We start from the raw sequence: 25,972 nt of genomic DNA, 5'->3' as shown, positions 1-25,972 counted from the left end.
CTATGAGTGACTTAATCCTGTAGGGAGCTTGGTCAGGACTCAGCCAAAGGGAGGTGTAGCCCTGGCTCTGCCACTCAATTACAACTTGTCCATGGGCAGCTCAACCTTGTTGATATGGATGGTCATTTCCCTTCCTTAGTCCCTTAATCCTGTAGGGAGGTTGGTCAGGACTCAGCCGAAGGGAGGTGTAGCCCTGGCTCTGCCACTCATTTCCAAACCCATGGGCAGCTCATTTGATCCTGTTGATATGGGTGGTCATCTCCCTTCCTGCTGTTCAGATTTGCTCTGAGTGCTCCCTCAGCTATGCCAGCCCCCCCCATGCTTCTGTTGGGTTCCTCACACAAACAGGAGGAAAAAACAAGGTGGAAAAATGATACCCTATAGCTAAGATCAGTGTGTGAGGAAGGAAAAATGGTTCTGCCCTTCTACTTCCATCAGGAAGAAGTGATGAGTAGTGAAAGTCTTCCTCTTTCTGCAGGCCTTTCACCTTCTCATCTCTTCTTCCCTGCTCCGATGCTGCCAAAATGCCTGTGGAGGTGGGAATGGGGAATCATCGAATCATAGAGTAGTGTGGGTTGAAAGGGACCTTAAAGCCCATCCAATCCCACCCCGTGCCATGGACAGGGACATCTCCCACTGGATCAGGGGCTCCAAGCCCCATCCAACCTGGCCTGAACACATCCAGGGATGGGGCAACCACCACTGCTCTGGGCAACCTGGGCCAGGGCCTCCCCACCCTCAGCGTGAAGAATTTCTTCCAAATATCTAATTTAAATCTTCCTCCTACCAATTTAAAGCCATTCCCCCTCATCCTATCACTTCAGGCCGTGGTAAAAAGCCCCTCCCCAGCTTTCCTGGAGCCCCTTTCAGTACTGGAAGCTGCTCTAAGGTCTCCCCACAGCCTTCTCTTCTCCAGGCTGCACAACCCCAACTCTCTCAGCCTGGCCTCATAGCAGAAGTGCTCCAGCCCTCAGATCCTCTGAAGGGGAGTGTAAGTGGATTGTGACAAAGCCAGAGGTGTAAACGTGACTCTGGCTCTGATGGTTGTCCCCAGTTTTCAAGAGAAGCCAAAAGAGAGGCTCAGAAGAGTGCCCACCCATTTCTTTCCCCTTGGCAAAAGCAAAACATTGCCACCATTTCCAGACAGAGCTTTGGGGTGGTCCTTTCTTGAAGGAAGAGTTCTGGAAGAATAGAGCAGATGTGGTAAATGCAAAGTTAAGGCTTTCTTGGTTATTTCCTAATAGAATAAGACCATCAATTGTTGCTTAACTTCAAGCTAAAGTGGAGCTAATGGGATCTGAGCAGGCATTAGTCCGTGCATTTAACTGTGTCATGAAGACTCACTCCAGCAAGGGGCAAACTGGCTTGGATTAGACTGTTAGAGATGCTTCACTGCCTGTAAATACACCTACATCCAGGAGGGATCTTCAGCTTGTCCTGACATCTCATTTCCATCAGGAATTCACCATCAATGCAGAGTTAAAAATCCCAGAAGGTCCTTCACCTGTTTACCAGACGTTCGTTCAACAGCCGGGAATGCAACAGTGATTTATTGTCACTGGTTTCTTACAGATGTGATGCATCTCCAAGAGGTGCATCTGTGAGGTGTTCAAGGCCAGGATGGATGGGGCTTGGAGCCCCTGATCCAGTGAGAGGTGTCCCTGCCCATGGCAGGAGGTGGAACTGGATGGGCTTTAAGGTCCCTTCCAACCCAAACCATTCTATGATTCTATGATCTCTAGTGTGTCTGATGAGACATGGGTATTTTTGTGGTACACACGGAGAACAAAAATACAGATATCTTGGTGGTACATCTCTATTAACCAAACTTTGCTCAAAGCACGAGCTGTGGTTGAGTCTTAGAAGCAAGGCAGTGCCAGGCTTGTTCAGTGCTGGTGTGAGGGACCACTGGGCAATGGCAGGTACAGAAGTCACAACCAGCAGCATCAGGGTGAAAAACCTGACTCCCCCCAAAATGAAAGACTGTTCCCCCCTCAGGATCTCAGCCCAGCTCGTAGGAGGAGGGCAACGAGGCTGGGGAAGGGGCTGGAGAACAAGTCTTATGAGGAGCAGCTGAGGGCACCGGTGCTGTTTAGTCTGGAGAAGAGGAGGCTGAGGGGAGACCTCATCGCTCTCTGAAGCTCCCTGAGAGGAGATTGCAATGGGGTGGGTGTTGATCTCTTCTCCCAAGTTGCAAGTGATAAAATGAGAGGAAGTGGCTTCAAGTTGCACCAGGGAAGGTTTAGATTGGATATTAGGAAAAAAAATCTGTACTGAAAGAGTGGTGAAGCACTGGAAGAGGCTGCCCAGGGCAGTGCTGGAGTCTCCATCCTTGGAGAGGTTCAAAAAGCGACTAGATGTGGCACTTGGAGACATGGTTTAGCAGGCACGGTGAGGTTGGGCTGGCAGTTGGACTGGATGAGCGTAGAGGTCTTTTCCAACCTGAATGATTCTATGATTCTAAATGAAAAAAGCAGAGGAGGGCAGAGTGAACTTACAAAATGAGATACACGTAGGAAAAGCCTGTTTTGTCTCAGCAATGACACATGCAAGGCTACACCTCCACCCTTCTGCTCCAGATGCAGTCTGCAGCGTGCTCCTGGTTAGGTGGAATAATTAATACAGTTTATAATAGATACTCATTCTGCCAAGTTTGGACGTTGGCTGTGATTTGTGGGTGAAGCTACTGTAGATGGTTGTCTTCTCAACTCTAAGTAGAAAGTAAACACTTACAGGAATTCCTTATGCAAGAGCCAGGCTCACTTCCCTTCTTAAGAAAAGAAAAGATGGTCTTCTGCTAAACACTCAAGGAGGAAATATTTGTGGCTCGCAGGTCACGGGAAGCTGAGGCCCCTCTTTCCAGAGAGAAAGGTATAATAAATACATGAAGAATGTTGTTAGCAAAACTCTTTGCTGAGCGAGCACCTGCTTATGGGTGACTAACAGGGTAAAAAGCGTTAAGGAAGAAATGCTTTGAATGGAGCCATTATGTATTTCTTGAATAGTTTGATATCACAGATCCCTGCCAAGTATTTGTTTGCAGATGGTTTTGATTTAAATGCGAGTCTCCTATTACCCCGCCAAGTGCCCATGCGATGTACATAGAGAGCTGTTGTAAGCAACAAGAGGCTTAGTACCGGTAAGATGAGAAGCAATTTCTGGGTAGGCTCGAGCTTTTGGATGGGGAATGTTGGTTTTCTGGAAGTGTTTAAGAAACTTTCTTATCAGTGGCTGCTGAACAAGTTGATGTATTTAGAAATAGGGAGCAAGAGTTCCTGGCCTCTAAGAAGTCATCAAGCCAGGAAGTCTCTTTAAAACCTATGGAAGTGCAAAATCATAGAATGATAGAATCCTGGAATGGTTTAGGTTGGAAGGGACCTCAAAGCCCAGCCAGTTCCATCCGCTGCCATGGGCAGGGACACCTCCCACTGGATCAGGGGCTCCAAGCCCCATCCAACCTGGCCTTGAACACCCCCAGGGATGGGGCAGCCACCACTGCTCTGGGCAACCTGGGCCAGGGCCTCCCCACCCTCACCACAAAACATTTCTTCCTAAGGTCTCATCTTAATCTCCCTTCTTTTAGCTTAAAACCATTCCCCCTCATTCTATTCCTGCACCTCCCGATCCAGAGCCCCTCCCCAGCTTTCCTGGAGCCCCTTTCAGTACTGGAAGCTGCTCTAAAGTCTCCCCAGAGCCTTCTCTTCTCCAGGCTGAACAACCCCAACTCTCTCAGCCTGTCCTCTACAGGAGGTGCTCCAGCCCTTGAAGCATCTTCATGGCCTCTCCTGGACTTGCTCCAACAGCTCCATGTCCTTCCCGTTGCAGGCGGTGTATTAGTTCCAGGCAGCTACGTGCTGTGATGGAGGAAGCTGAACATCTTGGAAATGCGTTATCTGCAGTTCCCTCCACTTGCTTTACCATTGGTGACCCGAAACACCAAACACTGAGCTCTTTAAAGGAAACGTGAGCAGATCTCTGTCCCATTCAGAACTGCTCATGTGTGTCCAAACTGGACTTGCCTGAGCAAACCATGGAGGGAAGTGCAGTAGGTTGCAACATGATTTTGCTGTGGGCTGCTTTTCATTAAACATAAGTAGTTTATTCTGCATCAGGCTGAATCTTTCTCATATGGTTGAAAAAAAGATGGACCAGATTACTTTTGAAAAGAACATCAAAGGCTTCCCACCTGCACAACCCAAAAAGTCCCTACACCTCACTCACTTCCCCAGCAATTCTGGTGTTATGGCCTTTGGAAAATTGCCAGCCGCCTTTGAAAAAGAAACTGCAGGCATCTCCAAAAAAGCTGTTGAGGCAGCTGACTTCCTCCGTCACACCCTTCCTCAAAGCCCTGACATCTGGAGCCTTCAGGACCGAAGTTCCTCAGGCTTCCAGAAAATTGCTCTCTTGTTTTGGTGTACCCCTTGCCCTTTTAGTGCTCAGACTTCTCCTATTTTTGCTCTTTCCACCTTCTCAGCTTTTATTTAAATACTGGTGAGTCCTCTTAGCAGAAGAACATTGGGGAACAAAGAGGGACTGTTCACAAACGCTTGTAGTGGTGGGACGAGGGGCAATGGGTATAAACTGGAGAGGAGCAGTTTTAGACAAGGTGTGAGGAGGAATTTCTTCACTATGAGAGTGGTGAGACATTGGCCCAGGTTACCCAGGGAAGTTGTGGCTGCCCCAATCCCTGGAGGTGTTCAAGGCCGAGTTGGATGGGCCTTGGGCAGCCTGAGCCAGTGGGAGGTGTCCCTGCCCATCGCAGAGGGTTGGAACTGGATGATCTTTAAGAACCCATCCAACCCAAATTATTCTATGATTCTATCAACAAAGGATGAGCTGTTTTCTCCACTAAGAGTACGTCTGTGTGGACTGTGTGTGGTGTTCTGATGTGGGGCTGGACTTCATCAAAATTGCCCTTGTTCACCAAAATCAGATCTCCTGGAGCTTATTTTGTGTAGGTGGGGGTCTCTCAGATGGAGTCTAAGACCTTCTGTTGGCCTTGGCTCAAGAGGCGGAGTAAAGCACCAGATTTCACACCTCACATTAGGTGTGAAACTGAAAAAGAAGAGCCAGCAAATAGTTTAGATGGTGGCGGTTTGGATTTCCCCTGTTTTTTAGCTGCTGATGTCTTTTTGCAGAAGGCGTTGCTGAGTTTGTGTGGGGGTGTATTTAGAGTACGGGTGAGTGCTTGTTTCAGAAGGGGACAAGGGAACACATCAGCATCTTCCCATTAAATCAGGACTACACAGGAGATGGAGAAGAGGTGATGGGGAATTTGACCTTTTCCTCCTGTACCTCTAAAGGCAGCCTTTCCCTCCCCTACGTCCCTGTCCCTGCTTCTCACCATGGGGCTGCCAGCTCTGTGTCCAGCAGATACGCTATGTGCCAAATCCCTTGGGCAGTTCTTGTTACCATCCCTCTTTTTCAGCTCCCGTAAATATGCGCTGTCTCCCCCAGCCCTCCTCCTTGCCAGGAGAGGAGGTCAGAGCATGGAAGGCATCACTTTGACCAAAAAGAGCGTGCAGGACATGGTGCGGATGATCAGAGATGAGTTGCTGGATATTTTTGTAAGTAAAACAATAAAATGTGTCCTTTTTCCATTGTAGTTGTTTACAGAAGCACTGACTGTAGCGCAAAGCTGTGCAAAACAGTTTGGACTCGATGATCTCAAAGGTCTTTTCCAACCAAGCAATTCTATGATTCAATGATTCCATGAAAATAATAGAATCATAGAATGGTTTGGGTTGGAAGGTGTGTCCCTCGCTGCACACACTACAGCAAAAACATTGTCATTTATGCCCAAAAGAAAGTCCACTCCTAGAATGATAGAATCCTGGAATAGTTTAGGTTGGAAGGGACCTCAAAGCCCACCCAGTCCCACCCCCTGCGATGTGCAGGGAGACCTCCCACTGGATCAGGGGCTCCGAGCCCCATCCAACCTGGCCTTGAACCCCTCCAGGGATGGGGCAGCCACCACATAGGAAAACATTTCTCCCTAAGATCTCATCTCCATCTGCCTTCTTCCAGCTGCAAACTGTTTCCCCTCCTCCTATCCCTGCACTCTCTGATCAAGAGCCCCTCGCCAGCTTTCCTTTAGGCAAACAGAATAATCTTCTCTGTATCATTCCAATTTTAGTACATCTGATGCTGAAGAGAGCACAAATAAAAGCTCATTATCTCTATCATGCTGAGTTTTATGGGTTTTTAAATTTTACGGCTTGGGTCAGACAGTCTGGACAGAAATCTGCTGTCTGCTGAGTGGTCTCGTGGGAGGAGAACGTGGAGGTTCACGGCCTGGTGTGTGTTCATAGGCACAGACCCACTGCTGTGGTGGCTTGGCCTCTCGCAGGATCTGCTCCTGCCTCTTGAACACACCTTTTGGAGACTGGTTATCACTATTATCACAGAATCACAGAATCACCAGGTTGGAAAGGACCCACTGGATCATCGAGTCCAACCATTCCTAACACTCCCTAAACCATGTCCCTCAGCACTTCATCCACCCGTTCCTTAAACACCTCCAGGGAAGGCGACTCGACCCCCTCCCTGGGCAGCCTGTTATACGTAGAGCTGGGCTGAGCTGGCCTGACGTTCCTGCCCACAGCGTTCTCCTAGAGATAGTGGCTGCTCATGGCATGGATAAGCGCACTCTTCACTGAGTAGAGAACTGGCTGGATGGCTGAGCCCAGAGACCTGTGGTGAGCACGGCTAAATCCTGTTAGTGGTTGGTCACAAGTGGTGTCCCCAGGGCTTCATGTTGGGGCTGGTTCTGTTTAATATCTTTATCATTGTTATGGACAAGGGGTTTGAGTGCTTCCTCAATCAGTTTGCAGATGACACCAAATTGGGTGGGAGTGTCGATCTGCTTGAGGGCAGGAAGGCTTTGCAGAGGGACCTGGACAGGCTGGATCCATGGGCCAAGGACAATTGTATGAGATTCAACGAGGCCAGGCGCTGGGTTTTGCACTTTGGTCACAACAACCCCGTTCAATGCTCCAGGCTTGGGAGAGAGCGTCTGGAAAGCTGCCCAACAGAAAAGGACCTGAGGATGTTGGTTGGCAGCAGCTGAACATGAGCCAGCAGTGGCCCAGGTGGCCAAGAAGGCCAATGGCATCTTGGCTTGGATCAGCCATGGTGTGGCCAGCAGGAGCAGGGAAGGGATTGTGCCCCTGTACTCAGCACTGATGAGGCTGCACCTCGAATTCTGGGTTCAGTTTTGAGCCCCTCACTCCAAGAAGGACATTGAGGGGCTGGAGCACATCCAGAGAAGGGAACAGAGCTGGGGAAGGGGCTGGAGAACAGGGGTTATGAGAGCAGCTGAGGGACCTGGGGCTGTTTAATCTGGAGAAAAGGAGGCTCATCAGTCTCTGCAGCTCCTGGAAAGGTGTTGTGATGAGGTGGGTGCCGGTCTCTTCTCCCAAGTTACAAGTGATAGGGTGAGAGGAAACGGCCTCAAGTTGTGCCAGGGCAGGTTTAGATTGGGTATTACTTCCTGGAAGTGGTTTTCTGGCCGTGACAGAAGCTGCCTGGGGAAGTGGTGGAGTCCCCATTCCTGGAGGTGTTTAAAAGACGGGTAGATGTGGTGCTTAGGGACATGATTTAGTGGTGGGCTTGACCATGCTGGGTTAAGAGTTGGACTTGATGATCTTAGAGGTCTTTTCCAAGCTAAACAATTCTGTGATTCTGTGCTTCTGCCTTCACTGTTCCTAGCTTGTCTCAGAGTACACAGCTGCTCATTTGGAGTTGGCTTGTGATGGGCAGGACTGGGTGTAGATATCTCCAAAGTGCACCAAGATCCCAGCTCCCACACTTCAAGCCGCTTGCATTCAAGATTGACCCCCACAGCCTTTCTTAGCCCCTGCACCCCCTGCATAAGGACAGAAAAAACGAATTTTGTTTTCTTCTTTCCTCCTCATAACCCCCAACTTCTTGTTTTGATGTCTTGCAGCCAGAAATCACCGTGCAAAATCTGCCCCGCTACTTGCAACTCAGAAAGCCCTTCCTCATTTTGTTCAGCGATGGTGGTATTGGTGAAATGGAAAGCAAAGAAATGCTGAAGCTGGCTAAAGGAAGACCCCAGCAAGCGTTTGTGGCTTGCTGGTTGAACTTGTGAGTATGTAAAAACCTCTCTTCTTCTTTCCGTTAGCTCGCTCTGAGCATTTCAGGGCAAGAAAAAAACTGAGTCTGCAATTACTGAAAACATGATCTGGCTGGTAATGTGATTATTTGGTCTGAAATCATCACGAGTTGGGAGGTCAAATCATTTATCAATGATTCAGTTTGTGTTCTGGGCAGCTGCAAAATTACACAGCAAAATTAGTAAATGTTTAATGGATCGCAAGAAGTAATTTTCAATAGAGTAAAATGTTCTCAAAGATATTGCATGGTTGTTTGGTCCTGGCTCTGGTGTTGTTTGTGTGTTTGTTATATCATAGAATCATACAATCAGAGTGTCCTGAGTTGGAAAGGACCCACAGGGATCATTGAGTCCAACTCCTGTCCCTGCATGGCACAACCCCAACATTCCCCCCGTGGGGCTGAGGGTGTTGTCCAAACACTTCTGGAATATTGTCAGGCTGAGACTGCTTCCCTGGGAGCTGTTCCAGCGCTCCACCACCCTCTGGGGGAAGAACCTGTTCCTAATGTCCAACCTAACCCTCCCCTGGCACATCTTCCTGCCATCCCTCGGGTCCTGTCATTGGTCACCAGAGAGAAGAGCTCAGCACCTGCTTCTCCCCTTGTGAGGAAGCTGCAGAGCATGAAGCGGTCTCTCCTCAGTCTCCTCTTCTCAGACCGAACAGACCGAGTGACTTCAGCCGCTCCTCATACAGCTTCCCTTCTAAACCCTTCACCAACTTTGTGGCTTCCTCTGGACCCTCTCCGGTAGCTTTAGACCCTTTTTATCCTGTGGTGCCCAAAACTGCTGCCAGCACTCAAGGTGGGGCTGTCCCAGCGCGGAGCAGAGCGGGACGATCCCCTCCCTCATCCGGCTGGCAGCGCTGTGCCCAATGCTTGATGCACCCCAGGACACCCTCTTGGGTGCTCACTGTTGGTTCCTGTGGGATAAAACAATCAATTTGCCCTCCTGGAGTATCTTACGGTGGTTTTTCCATCAGCAGTTAGAGGGAAGCACAACAGCGCAACTCCTCATTGTTGATTGAGGGAAAGTCAGAAGAAGCCCCGTGAAGCAAGCTTAAAAAGAAACAAAATGAGTCCAGGAGCTAAGAAATAGAAAGTTTTAGGGGAGGGGATTCTTTTTCATCCTCCCCTCCCTACTTGTGCTTTCAATTTTTAGCCTGTGTTTGGTTTGCCCCAGCCCAGAGACACCTCAGTGGCTTAATCATGACCTGCTTTGAAGTCTGGGAAGTGTCTTGCAGCGTGGGCTGAAGTTGAGCTAACGGGGAATGCACATGTTTTCAAAGAGAAGACAATTTGTTTGCCAGTAATGCACAAGAAACGAGAGCCCCTGGAACTTCCCCACCTACACATCTGCCTTTGGTCTTCCTTACTGAGAAAAAAAAAGCAAGCTGTCCTTTGTCAGAGGAAAAAGGCATTGCCACAAAAGAGGGCAGAGTGTGGCTGTTGGCTTGGAAACAGTAGCGTAGTCCTCGAAAGAAGACCTCATTCCCATGGCGAGAGCCAGCTCAGACCCCGTGATCCACTCTCAGCCTGAAAATAGTGCCGGGAGGACTCAGCATCTTTGTGGGTTTGCTGCCCCTCCATCTCAATGTCCTCTTTTGTCTCTGTCTATGTCGCTTGGGGAAGTTGCCATCCCACCTCTTCAGGCTGTGGGAACCACCCGGTGGCTGCCCATGGGCTGGACAGCTGGAGCACAACCCTCTGCATCAGTTCCTCCCTTTTCATCCCTGGCAGCAGCTGAGCTGGTAGCTCTTCCTACAAACAAGGGCTAACCACAAGCTGTAGGACCTGTCCCGCTCCTGTCTCATCTGTTATTAAAATCTTACGGTCGAGAACATCTCACACCCTCCTACAGAATGTGCTCCAGCTCCTCCTGCTTGAGGATTTCTTCACGCACCTTCTATCCTCTCCCTCTCCATTGAATCCTAATGGTTTGCCCAAGGCACTGAGCTTATAAATAATGTAGTGAGCTTCTACAGCTGTCCCATAGGCAAAAATATGTGCTTTGCTGGATGCAGCTCAAGGGCTTTGGTGCTTGCTTGGCTCTCAGTCGCGTTGAACTTCTCAACCGCTGGTGAGCAAGTTGAATCTCCTCTTCCCAACAGGAAGAAGACTCCAGTAGGACGTGGGGTCCTGAAGGCGTACTTTGCCACCTTGCCTTCACTGCCTGTTCTCATCTGGGTGAACCTTCATGCCGGGGGTCAGGTATTCAAGTTCCCATCAGAGCAGCCCATCACGGAAATGAACGTCTTGTCTTGGCTGGAGAAGCTCAAGGCAGGACTGGAGATTCCCAGCAGTAAGTGGACATGCATTTGTAACGTTCCTAAGCAGTTAGCGCCGGTGTGTTTATGAGAAGATGCTACAGGCAATAAATTGTCTGCGATGGAATTTAATGATGGAAAAACTAGCTGTGCTAGTCTGAGCTGGAGAAGTACAAGTAGTCCGGCCAGAAGAGAATACCCACAGTCGTGAGTTTGCTTCAGGACTGTTTAATGTTCAGAGCCAAGAAGGAATAGTTCTGAATCCAACATCTCTTCCCTGTGATAATCCCCAAACCTGGCTGTGCTCTTTGGTTCCTGTGAACTGACCTGAAAAGCAGTGTGCTATTAAAAACCCCTCCTGACTCCAAGTAGTCAGCATAAGAAAAAGCTGCTGTTTAGGAGCCTCCCAGCATTTTGGGGTTTGAGCAGGAGAGGATGAGAAGCTATTACTTTGCTGTGGTCTTTGGGACATAAAGGCTTAGGTCGTACTGTGGAGCTTTTCACTGCATCCTTCCTGAAGCTTAAAATTGTGGAATCACAGAATGTTTTCAGTTGGAAAAGACCTTTAAGGTCACCAAGTCAAACCGTCAATCCAGCCCTGCTAAATCTGCCACCAAACCATGTCCCCAAGTAGGATATCTACTTATCTTCTAGACACCTCCAGGCATGGTGACTCAACCACCTCCCTGGGCAGCCTGTGCCAGTGCTTGACAACACTTTCAGTAAAGAAATTGCTGATGTTTAATCTAAATCTCCTTTGGTGCAACTTGAGGCCATTTCCTCTCATCCCACCGTTTTTCACTCGGGAGAAGAGCCCAGCACCCACCTCACCACAACCTCCTTTCAGACAGTTGTAGGCAGTGATAAGGTCTCCCCTCAGCCTCCTTTTCTCCAGACTAAATAACCCCAGGTCCCTCAGCCGCTCCTCATAAGGCTGGTGCTCTAAACCCTTCACCAGCTGTGTTGCCCTCCTCTGGACGCACTCCAGCTCCTAACTGTCCTCCTTAAACTTTGGAGGAAAGGAGCACAGATGTGCCTTCCTGATGTTAAGTGTAGCCATAGCTGCTACAGGGATCTTGGAACTGCAGAGACGCTGGCGTGACTCCACTTGATCGATGTGAATTTTAAAACGAGACTTCCAAAGTATTTTCCAAAAGACCGGTGGGGTTTAGTATCATAGGATCTTTTGGTTGGAAAAGACCTTTGACGTCATCGAGTCCAACCGTGCCTGTCTGCTACTAAACCAGATCCCTGAGCACCTCATCTGCCCATCTTATAAACCCCTCCAGGGATGGGGACTCCACCACCTCCCTGAGCAGCCTCTGCCAGGGCTTGGGTAGGATGTGTAGGCTCTGAACGCACCGTTTCTGACCCAGTAGTTCCTGGGAGAACCCCGTAAGTCAGCGGTCCTCCCACACCTCTTTCCATCACCACTGCTAAAGGCACCTGGCTGCCATGTAGGTCCCTAGGTAGGGACCTGAGTTCTCTGGGGTGTCAGAGGACTCGCCGAGTGTGCAAGCCATCACAGCCTCCTTCAGGCTTCTAAGTGACAATCAGTCATAAAAGCATAAATGAAAGAGCTTCTTCATGTAATGGGACCATTTCCTCCTCCGACAGACAGCACTCTCTCCTCGCCTCTGGTGGTGTCTCAGTCGTTAACACGGATATCTGAGACCTCAATAAAACATCCATATATGTATAGTGACCTTCCAGTATCTGAAAGGGGCTACAAGAGAGCTGGGGAGGGACTGCTCCCAAGGGCTTGTAGTGATAGGACAAGGGGGAACGAGTATAAACTGGAGAGGGGCAGATTTAGCCTTGCTATAAGGAAGAATTTCTTCACCATGACAGTGGTGAGGCCCTGGCCCAGGTTGCCCAGAGCAGTGGTGGCTGCCCCATCCCTGGAGGGGTTCAAGGCCAGGCTGGATGGGGCTTGGAACAACCTGAGCCAGTGGGAGGTGTCCCCATGGCAGGAGTTAGAACTGGATGGGCTTTGAGGTCCCTTCTGACCCAAACCAGTCTATGATTCTAACTGTGTTTGCTTCTCAGGTACCTTGTCTGAGGAAGACTGGAAACCACCTCTTCCCGCTTACGACTTCCTCCAGATGATGGAGACTGCAATGCCTGAGCTTCCTCTCCACACCTCCCACGACCATGGGGACACGCCGGCACAACACCAGCTCGAAAGCCCTGGAGGGGACACGGCCATCCAGGAGGAACCATCCCAAGAAACCAAGACAGAGAAAGTCATGTCCCCTGGGAGAGACCTGCGTGGGACAGCCCCAAGACTGGCAGCAAGGGAGAAGCAGGGCAAGAGACACAGCGAGCTCTGAGAGCTGAGCATCACTTTGCCTGGACCACTGAAAGATGTGGGGTGGTGCCTGTGATGACTTTTCCATCCTTCAGCAAGCCTTTACACCGAAGAGAGGAGTGCTTTCAGGTCTAAATCAGTGGTGAAGGGATAAAACACCCCCAAATCTCAGTATGAGTTCCCTGCTGCAGTGCGTTGGTTGTTTGGTGGTGGTTGTGGTTTCTGATGCCAGAAACGTGTCTGTACACCCCACACTTTGGTCCCCTGGGACTGCATTTCACAGCAAGCAGTGAGGGCAGATCTGTGGGGAGGTTGCTGTGAGGGAGCTCAGCCCACCCCAGCGCTGGAGGAGAGACGGGGTGAGCTCACGGCACGCTGGAGGCTCGCCTGCACCATGAACGATGCTGGAAAGGTCAAATCAGCACCGCCTGGCTCTGTAGTTTCTATATGTTTCACCTCGGCTATTTGGTTGCCGCCAAGCAGGAATGAGTGAGTGATTCCAGGATGAAAAACAGATTTTTCTCCCCACCTCGGCTGCAGTAGCAGCTCTACTGATGTGTATCAGCAAACCCAGCACTCAAAACAGCATTACATCTGTGCCATGGAGCTGGGAGGGCAAGTGTGCCCACCAGCCACTCCAGGGCTGTTTAAACTGGTGCCCACTGGTGTTTACACCTGACTTGTGAACTGCATTGTTCATCCTCGGCGGTAAGAGGACGATCCGGTTAAAGCAGTGTTATTACAAAGGCCAGAGCTCAGGTCATCACAACAACCATGAGGAGAATCACAGAATCATAAAATCATTCGGTTGGAAAAAATCTTGGAGGTCATTGAGTCCAACCGTAGCTGTCCACTGGTAAACCAGATCCCTGAACACCTCATCTCCCCAGCTTTCAAATACCTCCAGGGATGGGGACTCCACCACCTCTCTGAGCAGCCACTTCTGATGTTTCAGCGCTCTTTTACTAAAGACATCTCTCCTGATACTCACTCTAAACCTCCCCGGCACAACTTGAGACAATCTCCTCCCATCCTATCATTTGTTACTTGGGAAAAGAGCCCAGCACCCACCGCACCACAACCTTCTTTCTGCGAGCTGCAGACAGCGATGAGGTCTCCCCTCAGCCTCCTTTTCTCCAGGCTAAACAGCCCCAGGTCCCTCAGCCGCTCCCAGAACCCCTGTTCTCCAGCCCCTTCCCCAGCTCTGTTCCTTTCTCTGGACACTCTCCAGCCCCTCAGTATCTTGGAGTGAGGGGCCCAAAACTGAACCCAGGATTCAAGTAGCAGCTTCAAATAGCTGGGACAAAAATATGTTGACAAATTCCAGGTTGGAAGATGGCTTTGCTCAACGCTGGCATTTTCTTGGTTACAAGCCCAGGGGGTTATTTGTAGCCTTCATTTTTCTTTGCTCTCGGTGACAGCAGCGAGGTTGGTGCTTGCTGAGCTGGGGTTGGGATGGGGAGTGAGGTCTGCAGAAAGCTCAGTGCTTTGGAAATGAGGGGAGGGGGAGGAAGGGCAAGGCTGGCAGTGCTGGGGACAGGCTCTTCTAGTGTGGGATGGAGCTGCTTCGCTGCTGTAGAAGAATAGAACCTGAGAAGTGGCTTTCCAGCCTCTGTTCATCTCCTGGGGACAGCAAAGATCTGCTGTTCCTTTCTGGAGAACCTGAACTTGCTGGTCAGCGTGGGATATGGGCTGGGGAGAGTACTGTGAAGCTTTGTCTAATCCCACCCATGCTATGATCTTCCCATCCCCATCAGTAAACATCTCCATTCCACAACAACACTGAGATGTGCTGGAAGGGTTGGATCCTGCTCCTTATGGCTCTGAAGTTACTAGGAAGGGGAAAAACTAATGGTAGGGAACTGCTTTGAGCACTGTAAAGTCTGTATTTCTCATCCTTCAAGCAGCCCACGTGGTTGGGAGTATTTTGAAATGCCCAGAAATAGACCATTAGTCCTGGGTTCTTCTTGAAGCCCTTAATTGAAACAGACCATTTTGGGACTTAATGACAGGCTTGGAGCCAAAATGTATGTATTTAAAGTAGTAAACTAGAATCCAGATCAGAGCCTGCCTTGCAGCTGAGTATTCCCAAGGGAAGGAGTGGGTTGGGATGCGAACAGATCCTCCGTGAGTTCCTGTCATCCCTGTATTATGTAAGGTTGTTACTCTGCTGGGCTCTATGAGTTTCTTCGTTTCCCAGCCTGTCCCTAATGATGCCACAGCTGTTGTAACAGCATCGCTTGGAACAGGTGGATATTTGGAATGTCTTAAATAAATTCTATCTCAAGTCCAGTCCATCCACATCTCTCTTGAACACGATGTGGTGACATGGGCTGGTGTCCTGGGCTGGGGTGGGTGCACCAATGGGAAAGCTCCTCCAGCAGAAGGATCCCTTCTTTTAGTGGGGTTTGTGCAAGATGAGAGGCATAGAATGGTTTGAGTTGGAAGGGACCTTAAAGATCATCTAGTTCCAACCCCCCTGCCATGGGCAGGGACACCTCCCGCTGGATCAGGGCGCTCCAAGCCCCATCCAACCTGGCCTTGAATGCTTCCAGGTAGGGAGCATGCACAGCTTCCCTGGCCAGGGCCTCACCACCCTCATCGTCAAGAATTTCCTCCTTATGTCTAATCTAAATCTGCCCCTCTCCAGTTTAAAGCCATTCTCCTCATCCTGTCACTCCAGGCCTTTGTAAAAAGCCCCTCCCCAGCTTTCCTGGAGCCCCTTTCAGCACTGGAAGCTGCTCTAAGGTCTCTCTGGAGCCTTCTCTTCTCCAGGCTGAACAGCCCCAACTCTCTCAGCCTGTCCTCAGAGCAGAGGTGCTCCAGCCCTCAGATCATCTCTGTGGTCTCCTCTGGACCCATTCCAACAGTTCCATCTCCTTCTTATGTTGAGGATTCCAGAACTGGACACAGGACTCCAGGTGGGGTCTCACCGGAGTGGATCAGAGGGGCAGAATCCCCTCCCTCCCTGCTGGCCACGCTGCTTTGGGTGCAGCCCAGGACACGGTTGGTTTCTGGGCTGCGAGCCCATGTTATCAGCTCATGTCGAGCTTCTCATCAATCACCGCCCCAAGTCCTCCTCTGCAGAGCTGCTCTCCAGCAGTGTTCCAGCATCCTCACTCTTCTTGGTCGCTTGTTCTTTTCCAACCGCAGCCTTTCCTTTGTGCAGCATCGGGGCAGGAGCTTGTCACTAGGGGTCAGTGCCACATCTTGGTTATGACTGCGAAGATTGTGTTGCTGAATTCATGCTGAAGCACTGCACCCGAAGTGATGAGGGTCGGGAATGACTATCCAAGGGGTCCTGGAGGGAAGCTGGTGGCTGAGGGTCTGTTTTCAACCAGGAGCAGTGGCTGTAGCAAGCCTGAAGGGCTGGGGAATCCCAGCTCTGCAGGCATCAGCCTCCACATCAACAGCAGGATCCATCAGCTTGAGCCTCCTGGCTTGGGTTGAAGTGCCAGGAACCCAAGCTGAGCCCATCCAGCACCTGCAGCGACACGGAGAAGGGACCTGGCTGTCCATGTCCAACTGCTGCTCGGATCAAATTGGGTCAGCAGCTGTGTTTGCTGGAGCTGCTGACAGCGTGCAGGGGTGCGGGTGGGGGTCCTGGACCACATCAGGGTGCAGGGGTGCGGGTTGGGGTCCTGGACCACATCAGGGTGCAGGGGTGCGGGTTGGGGTCCTGGACCACATCAGGGTGCAGGGGTGCAGGTGGGGGTCCTGGACCATATCAGGGTGCAGGGGTGCGGGTTGGGGTCCTGGACCACATCAGGGTGCAGGGGTGCGGGTTGGGGTCCTGGACCACATCAGGGTGCAGGGGTGTGGGTGGGGGTCCTGGACCACATCAGGGTGCAGGGATGCGGGTCGGGGTCCTGGACCACATCAGGGTGCAGGGGTGCGGGTCGGGGTCCTGGACCACATCAGGGTGCAGGGGTGCAGGTCAGGGTCCTGGACCACATCAGGGTGCAGGGGTGTGGGTGGGGGTCCTGGACCACATCAGGGTGCAGGGGTGCGGGTGGGGGTCCTGGACCACATCAGGGTGCAGGGGTGCGGGTGGGGGTCCTGGACCACATCAGGGTGCAGGGGTGTGGGTCGGGGTCCTGGACCACATCAGGCTGCAGGGATGCAGGTGGGGGTCCTGGACCACATCAGGGTGCAGGGGTGCAGGTGGGGGTCCTGGACCACATCAGGGTGCAGGGGTGCGGGTCGGGGTCCTGGACCACATCAGGGTGCAGGGGTGCGGGTCGGGATCCTGGACCACATCAAGGTGCAGGGGTGTGGGTGGGGGTCCTGGACCACATCGGGGTGCAGGGGTGCAGGTGGGGGTCCTGGACCATATCAGGGTGCAGGGGTGCGGGTGGGGGTCCTGGACCACATCAGGATGCAGGGGTGCAGGTCGGGGTCCTGGACCACATCGGGGTGCAGGGGTGCGGGTCGGGGTCCTGGACCACATCGGGGTGCAGGGGTGCGGGTCGGGGTCCTGGACCACATCAGGGTGCAGGGGTGTGGGTGGGGGTCCTGGACCACATCAGGGTTGAGGGGTGCAGGTGGGGGTCCTGGACCACATCAGGGTGCAGGGGTGCGGGTGGGGGTCCTGGACCACATCGGGGTGCAGGGGTGCAGGTGGGGGTCCTGGACCACATCAGGGTTGAGGGGTGCAGGTGGGGGTCCTGGACCACATCAGGGTGCAGGGGTGCGGGTCGGGGTCCTGGACCACATCAGGGTGCAGGGGTGCGGGTCAGGGTCCTGGACCACATCAGGGTGCAGGGGTGCGGGTGGGGGTCCTGGACCACATCAGGGTGCAGGGGTGCGGGTCAGGGTCCTGGACCACATCGGGGTGCGGGTTGGGGTCCTGGACCACATCAGGGTGCAGGGGTGCAGGTGGGGGTCCTGGACCACATCAGGGTGCAGGGGTGTGGGTGGGGGTCCTGGACCACATCAGGGTGCAGGGGTGCAGGTCGGGATCCTGGACCACATCAGGGTGCAGGAGTGCAGATTTGAGTTTGTTGTGGGTTTTTTTTTAATAACAAATGTTGTTTTCATTGCATAGCACAATCAGGCACACGGGGAAATCTATGGAGAAAATGTTAGGGATGTAGCTGGGTGGCACGATGAACATGCTGGAGGGAAGGGATGCAACCCAGAGGGACCTGGACAGGCTGGAGAGGGGCTGTGTCAACCTCATGAGGTTCAGCTAGGCCAAATGCAAGGTCTTGCACCTGGGCCTGGGCAATCCCAAGCATAAATCCAGGCTGGGCAGAGACTGAGATCAGCCCTAGAGAGAAGGACTGGGGGTGCTGGTTGATGAGAAGCTCAACATGAGCTGGGAATGCACGCTCGCAGCCCTGAAGGCCAACTGTATCCTGGGCTGCACCCAAAGCAGCGTGGCCAGCAGGGAGGGAGGGGATTCTGCCCCTCTGCTCTGCTCTGGTGAGACCCCACCTGGAGTCCCGTGTCCAGTTCTGGAATCCTCAACATAAGAAGGAGATGGAGCTGTTGGAACAGGTCCAGAGGAGACCACGGAGATGATCCGAGGGCTGGAGCACCTCTGCTATGAGGACAGGCTGAGAGAGTTGGGGTTGTTCAGCCTGGAGAAGAGAAGGTTCCAAGGAGACCTTAGAGCAGCTTCCAGTGCTGAAAGGGGCTCCAGGAAAGCTGGGGAGGGGCTTTTTACAAAGGCTGGGAGTGATGAGGTGGGAATGGGTTTAAATTGGAAGGGGGGCAGATTTGGATTAGACATAAGGAGGAAATTCTTGACTGTGAGGGTGGGGAGGCCCTGGCCCAGGTCACCCAGAGCAGTGGTGGCTGCCCCATCCCTGGAGGGGTTCCAGGCCAGGTTGGATGGGGCTTGGAGCCCCTGATCCAGTGGGAGGTGTCCCTGTCCATAGCAGAGGGTTTGCAATGGGCTGGGCTTTGAGGTCCCTTCCAACCCAAACCATTCCATGATTCTATGTTGATACTGGGGACAGTTTGGTTGTTGTCTCTATCCCATAAAGCTCTCATTCGCTGGAGGGAAAACTCCTGTGCTGCGTTGTTCTAAATGGCTGCAGCTCTGGGGACAGACGGGTGCAGAAAGAAATATTCAGTTGGGTGTTTATGGCCTTGAACCCTGGGGCAGCTGCAAGGGATGGAGCGCATCTCACTGGGCTTGAGAAACAGGATGCTGTCCTTCACGCACTGCTTGGCCAAGAAGTGGAAGGCGATGACCAGGGGACTGCGTGCATATCTACCACATCTCTGTGTCTCAGCACACGGTGATGCTGAAGTGAGGCACCTTCACAGTGAAAGCTGATGCTATCGGCTCCTTTTCCAACCATTTAACCCCAAAAATCATCTCTGGGTAAACCCCAAACCTGTGTCCCTCGGTGACACCAGTGAGGTGCACGCTGAGCGAAGAACTTGGCCAATATGGTATTGACCACTTATGTCTTCAGAGCAAACACCAAAGGTGGATGTTTGCGTTTGCTTTGTGCACCTCAGGAACCTTTCAGGGGGTGTTTAAATGTCAGTGGTTGATCAGAAGATAAAATGATGATACTCGCACACAAAAATGCATTGTGTACTTGTCCTGGGAAACAAACCAATTTCAATTATTGTCCAAAACAACAGGAAATTCTCCAAGCCCTGTGGTCTGACTGGTCCTTTGCCACCTTTGATGAGCCCCGCAGAGCCGTCACCATCAGTTAGGAGGGAGGAATGCTTGAAGGACCAGTGCGAAGGAACATTAAGGGTGCACGTTGTGTTTTCCATGTTTAAAGAGCTGTTAGAGGAAGGGTTATGGAGGTGTCTGTTCCTTGGCTGGGCCAAGGGATGGTGCATTCAACCACATGAAAGCCTTGGAGACTTCGTGCCAGCTGACTCAAGAGCCAGCGTGATACCACCTGCTCCCACTGACGTCTCTGCTGGGGACTTTCCAAGCTGTGGGGCACTGGGAAGCAATCACAGTGTTTCTCCCAGCTTTTCAACCCTTTGAGTAAAATGAGGACAGTGAAGGATATGTCCTTGTGGTGGAAGGTGAATTTTCCAAGTCAGCTGTTCTCAACCCACCCTGGACCACTGGTGGCCACAATCTCTCCCAGTAAGCCCCCGCAGAGCCTCGCTCTGTGGCCAGGTTCTTGTCTGCCTTGGAGATACAACTGCAGAAGGGCGGAAGAAAAGGCTGTAGCAGGGAGGACGCAGGAGAGGACATTGCCCCCAGGAGGGACATGCTGCAAGGGGGCACGGAAAGGACACGTCTGCTTGTGCGCAGGCTGCTGCCGCGCCAGCAATTCCTGGCAGCGCTGCCAGGATGTGAAGCAGGACAAGACCTGGTGGCTGGCTTGTGTCTCTTGGGCTCATGGATGTCTGGTGCAGCGCAGGGATGAGGGGTCTGGCAGGGCTGGGGGCCAGGGGACCAGTAACTCCATCCCATCTGGTGTTCAACCTGGCAGAGATGCTTTCCCTGCTGCCAGCCGGTGGGGTAGGTGGCTCTCCAGCATGACTTGGCCATGAACCCTGCCATGGGGCACTCTCCCCTGCTGCAGGTCCCTGCCAGCAGTGATGGAGCCACAGCCTTTGCCCAGAGCCGCTGGGTGAGGTTGATCTCCTGCCAAGGCTTTCTCAAATTGCTTTGAGCAGGCACGTGGCCAGACCTCAACACACCTTTGGGGCCATCCAGTTTAACAAGGGTGATGCAATCCATCCTGCCACCCTGGGGCTGTGATCCCTGTGCCCTTGGCATTGCCCAAGAGGGTGGAAGAAGGATTCTGTGGCTCGGCAGTGTCTGGGGTGGTCCATCATTGCCAGGAGGTCCCCTTGCCCAGACCCAAACCAGCTCCCCAAGCTGCCTGCTGGTTTGGAGCAGGACTGGTAGGAGCAACCTGGGGAGAACCTGGAGGGAGACAGGCGAACAGATGTTGGCCCAAGCGTGAGACGGGAAGCGGTCGGTGCTGCATTGGCACAGCTGGAGGTGGCAGAGGAGCTGCACCGAGGAAGGGAGGAGGCAGGGGCGGGATGGAGCTGGGATGTGAGATAAGGGGTGGTGGCTGGGCAGGATGGGTTTCCTCATTGCGTGGGGTGGATCTTCCGCCTGGTGCTTCCATCGCTAAAAATACAGCCAGGCTCTTGGGGCAGGCCCAGGGCAGGTGCCTACAGCACCCAACCCCATGCTGCACACAGTAGCTTGCAGGATGGCCGTGGTGAGGTCTCTATCCCTTCTGCCCCGTGCTCAGCATGGACAGGGGTTGGGTCTCAAGGGGTGTCTGTCCCTGTCTCCATCCTCCTGGAGCCTCAATGGAGTCTCCATGCTCAGCATGGACAAGGGCTGTGCCTCAAGGGCATCACTGGCTCCATCCTCCTGGAGCCTCAATGGAGTCTCCATGCTCAGCATGGACAAGGGCTGTGCCTCAAGGGCATCACTGGCTCCATCCTCCTGGAGCCTGGGGTTGGGGTGGAGCGGGGACAAGCAGCCCAAACCAGCTTTTCCTAGAACTCCCTCTCCCTTCCCAACAGAGAGGTGCTCTACCTCCAATATGTCCTTCTGGGACTACATCCATGGCTGCAGCATCCTGCTCTGTCCCCAAGCTGTGTGGTGGGGGTGACCATGCAGGGACCATGCTGCTCATGCCACTGGCTGGTCTGGGTGACTCTCACACTCAATGGGTCAAATCAAAGACCAGGCTGGAAGAACATCAACCACAATGGCCCATACCATGGCAATCCCTTCACAGTGTTGCTCTCTGGCCCCAGAGGGCAGGATCCCCTCAGGTTCTGTGGAGCTGGGAAAGGAACAGAGGTGGCACATCCGCCAGCGCCACATCACTGGCTCCATTGTTCATTGTTCCCTCTTGGCTCGGTGGAGCTGGCATGGGGACGGGAAGCGATAAGTAGAGAGAGGATACCAGTCCGGTTCCTGCTCTGTGGCAGGGTTTTTCGTCACTTGCCTGACCTCTCCTTAGGTAAACTCAGCACTTTGCCTCCCTTAGAGTTTGCTTTGCTCTCCTGCACTCACCCAGCCCAGCACGGGGCTCAGGGAAAACAGCTCGGCTCTATTAATAGCCCATGGGGTTGCCAAACCTCTCCTATATGTTGAAAGAGTGGCTGCAATACCGTGATTCAGCCCTCAGTGGTAACCACGGGCCGGTTCCCCTGCGGGGCTGTGCTAGGAAGGCTCCCAGCTTTGCTCCAGCCCCGGGGTGTGATGCTTGGCTCTCCAGAGGGGTGGAGAAGAGCCTTTGCTCCATCAGCTGGAGATTTCTTGGCTTGCTTGCAACACAAATAGTAGTGTCATAGGATCATCGATTCACTTGGTTGGAAAAGACCTTTGAGATCATCAAATCCAACCGTACCTGTCCACTACTAAACCAGATCCCTGAGCACCTCATCTAGGGAGATGGGGATGGGGACTCCACCACCTCCCTGGGCAGCCTCTGCCAGGGCCTGAGAACCCTTTTGGGGAAGAAATTTTTCCTGGTGTCCAACCTAAACTTTCCCTGATGCAGCTGAAGGCCATTCCCTCTTGTCCCATCACCTGTCATCTGGGAGAAGAGACCAGCACCCACCTCGCTACAACCTGCTTTCAGGTGGTTGTAGACAGGGATGAGGTCTCCCCTCAGCCTCCTCTTCTCCAGGCTGAACAACTCCAGGTCCCTCAGCCGCTTCTTATAACCCTTGTTCTCCAGCCCCTTCCCCAGCTCCGTTCCCTTCAGCCTCTCAATGTCCTTTTTGGAGTGAGGGGTCCAAAACTGAACCCAGGATTCGAGGTATGGCCTCACCAGTGCTGAGTACAAGGGCAGTATCGCTAAACTGGGCGTTGTTCCTCCCCCTTAACAGCTGCCAACGCTCACAGGTTGGACTCAGTCTGCACACAGAACCATAAAGAGCAAAAACCAGGACCCCCAGTGAGGGCAAAACCATGGTCCTGTTACCGTGGCTCTTTGCACCCAGGGATGAAGCAGGATCTTGGGAATGAAAATCACAGTGTCCTTGCTGTGCAAGCACAGTCCTGTCTGGAGGAGAGCAGAGAGCAGAGCCTCTTGGTGCAGGGCATGGAGCATCCCCTCAAGCCCCTTTTGAGTTTAAATCTCGGAGTCTTCTCTCCCACATCTGGGCTTGTGAGTGAACCGTGCTGGAGACTGTGGTCTTTGGAGGGCTGGGTTACCCTGGGGAGATGCTCTGGGTGACTCTCTGTGGGCTCCGGACCTTCTGTTGGGAGGTGTGTGGGACAAGTGGCCCATGAGGAGAGTTGGGATCCTGAACAGGAAGGAACCACGGGGGCTGCATGAAGGACAAGAGAAGGAGCCCCAGCTGTGAGTGGAGCCAGGCACTAACACCACAGGAAAATATTTGGAAACGCAGTTACTGCCCAAAAATAACAGCAAATGCTTTCAGAAGCAGAAATGGAACATTGTCTATGGGCAGTGGCCAGAGTCCCTCAGCCCGGGGCAGCTCCCAGTGCGGGATTCAGAGCTGGGGCAGGGACATGGCCATTCATTGCCCTTCCTGTGGCAACAGATGAGATCTATAGGACTTCTTTTGGCTGGAGACATCACATCCCCATGGAATCAGCAGCCGAGGAGGTAAAAACTAGCATCTTCCCCACTGGCAGTGCACGGATACTGAAATGCGGGCATCAGCGTCCAGACAGTCTCCCAGGAATCAGCACAGAATCACACACAGAATCACCAGGTTGGAAAGGACCCACTGGATCATCGAGTCCAACCATTCCTAACACGAGGTTCAAATTAGAATCATGGAATAGTTTAGGCTGGAAGGGACCTCAGAGCTCAGCCAGTTCAACCCTACTGCCATGGGCAGGGACACCTCCCACTGGATCAGGGGCTCCAAGCCCCATCCAACCTGGCCTGGAACCCTTCCAGGGATGGGGCAGCCACCACTGCTCTGGGCACCCTGGGCCAGGGCCTCCCCACCCTCAGCGTGAAGAATTTCTTCCTAATGTCTAACCTAAATCTTCCCCCTTCCAATTTAAAGCCATTCCACTCATCCTGTCACTCCAGGCCCTTGGAAAAAGCCCCTCCCCAGCTTTCCTGGAGCCCCTTTCAGTGCTGGAAGCTGCTCTAAGGTCTCCTCAGAGCTTTCTCTTCTCCAGGCTGAACAACCCCAACTCTCTCAGCCTGTCCTCAGAGCAGAGGTTCTCCAGCCCTCGGATCATCTCTGTAGCCTCCTCTAGACCAAATTCAACCTCTTTGTTTAACTACAGCTCAGAGAGGCTCTGTGAGAGCCTAAAGGGATAAATACCAACCAGGAGACTTTAGGTAGGGGCCACTGTCCCCAAGGACCTGCCTAAACCTAAGGTCGGTGGGTCTGGAGCCAAAGCAGCAGCTCAGCTTTGTCGCGGGGGAGCCAGAAGTGCTGCTGGAAGCTCCCCAGCCAGGATGCTGAGGGCAGGCTCTGACTCACCAGCCTTTCTCCAGGCAGCTCGTTGCGTATTTGCAATACCCGGCAGCTGAGAACATGATCGCTGTTCCAGAGGTCTGCAGGTCCCCAGGGAAAAGTAGAGCGCGTGAGTCACCTGGTGAGGTGCAGAGATTTCAGCCTCATCATGAGACATCAGCCTGGTGTCCGGGGCACCTGGGAACTGTCTGAGCTTGGAGTTGACAGGCAGGGGACTGTCCCCTCTCCACTGCTCAAGCAGCCTCATTGTCCAGGTCCTGAGCTGCTGTGGGAATCAGCCCCATGCTGGGGACAGGACGGCACTGGGGTGGCCCGTGTGGACATGGAGATGCTGGCAGAGCCATTGTGATGGAGTATTTCCACTGGAGAACCAGTGTGGCAACCACAGGCTTCAACTGAGCTTCAACCCCATCCTTGCCAAGCACCCATGTGGTCCTGTGACATTCTTGTGTCCCACCTGGATCTTGGGCAGTGCTGCTGTTATGTTCCCACTGATCGCTGCCCCTGGGAGATCAGCAAAACCCAGGACCCGTGAAGAAAAAGCCATCAGAAATCCAACCTGTTTGTTTATCCTCAGCCCACAATTTGGGCCAGAGTTTGAGTCAGGAGCTGGGAAGGTTTGTGGCTGCCAGCTCAGCCACGATGCTGCAGCCTCAAGCGGTTGGAGGAAGGCTTAGAGACTGGTCTTGAGCTCAAAGGTCCCGGAACTGGTGGTATGGACGGATCACCTCCTGTGTAACATCTTCACCAGCCATCAGGACATCCACTTTGGGTTGGACAAGGCTGCATCTGCAACAGGTTTAGGGCAAGATGGAGTTGGAATCCAGTCTTGCCTTTCTCCATCCATCAATCCTTTCTCCCAGTTTGCAGCTGGTGAGCCCAGGGCTTTCAGCAGCAGAGGCAAACAGGTCCCTCACTCCCGGTTGTAGTTGGGTTGGGACACCCGGCAGGGACCATCCCCAGTGCTTGGTCTGGGCAAAGAGGGGTCTCCTGGGGACAAAGCTGGGCCAAGCAATGAAGAGTGAAATGGAAGGGTGGGAGAGTGATTCAGGCTGTGTCATCTCAGGGCAGAGCTGCACCGGCTGTAGGAAATCCCTCTTGAATCATGGCTTGGGAAGTCCTGTGGCTTATGAGGACCACGATGACCGAGCGATGTCACCCCACAGCGGAGAGGGCTCTCGGGGGACGGAGCACGGCTAGATGCCAGCATCTCTCCCTGGCTCTCCTGCAGCCTGGCCACAGAGGACACAGCACAGCAGGGAGATGCCGGGGGTGACACGCGGGTCACCAAAATGATGCATGGGCTGTGTAAAAGAGAAAGTCAGGACCTTTCACCAGGCAAGATTTCTCTCTTCCTTTATTGCAGCCAGAAGCACAGCATGGTCTGGTTTAAGGACTCAGCTCCAGCTGGGACGACGTCTTGGATATTTCACTTTATCTCAGCGGTCTGGTTCCCAGGGAAAGGCGAGGGCTTCACAACACAGCCCAGCCGTCCCTGGCTCCTCCTGGCAATGCTTCAACTATTCCCCTGGCAAGCCACGTCCTGCAGTACCGGAGGAGCAGGGCCAGCTGGCTGCTCTTCCCAGCCTTTCCCCCACACTGATGGCCCCAGTGACCCAGCACCGCTCGGGGGGCTCTGGGAGGATGCCCCACCGCGTCCCCTGTTGCTGTGAGGTGGGTTTCCCACTTAGGAGTGGCGAGATGCCTATGCTCGAGGGTGGTGGTTCCTTCAGAAAGGGAGAAGGTGAATTCAGCAGGGTTGGGTTGGCTCTCGGTCGCTGCTGACCATCATCCAGGCAAGGTTGCTCTTACTTGCCCTGTCCTTGGACTCATTCCCTAAATCCCAGCTAGTGTCTGCTGACAGAGACGAGCT

At 53.0% G+C, this 25,972-nt stretch overlaps 1 protein-coding gene across 2 annotated transcripts in view; it reads left to right on the top strand.

Annotated features, from left to right (window-relative positions):
* Positions 1-15,426, top strand: part of TXNDC16 (thioredoxin domain containing 16) — a 50,594-nt gene extending 35,168 nt beyond the window's left edge. Inside the window, exons 17-20 of one of the 2 annotated variants that reach the window (XM_054068525.1) lie at positions 5,429-5,567; positions 7,949-8,109; positions 10,245-10,435; positions 12,450-15,426. In XM_054068525.1, the coding sequence (XP_053924500.1) occupies positions 5,429-5,567; positions 7,949-8,109; positions 10,245-10,435; positions 12,450-12,733 (775 nt within the window). In that variant the 3' untranslated portion in view covers positions 12,734-15,426. Of the gene's footprint in view, positions 1-5,428; positions 5,568-7,948; positions 8,114-10,244; positions 10,436-12,449 lie in introns of those variants that run through there. The other variant, XM_054068526.1, reaches the window with a different exon arrangement.
* Positions 15,427-25,972: the final 10,546 nt, after the last annotated feature.

The sequence above is a fragment of the Cuculus canorus genome, chromosome 5 (genome assembly GCF_017976375.1).
Source record: "Cuculus canorus isolate bCucCan1 chromosome 5, bCucCan1.pri, whole genome shotgun sequence".
NCBI lineage: Eukaryota > Metazoa > Chordata > Aves > Cuculiformes > Cuculidae > Cuculus > Cuculus canorus.
The sequence above is the reverse complement of the archived record's forward strand: the minus strand, read 5'-3'. Positions and strand labels throughout refer to the sequence as shown.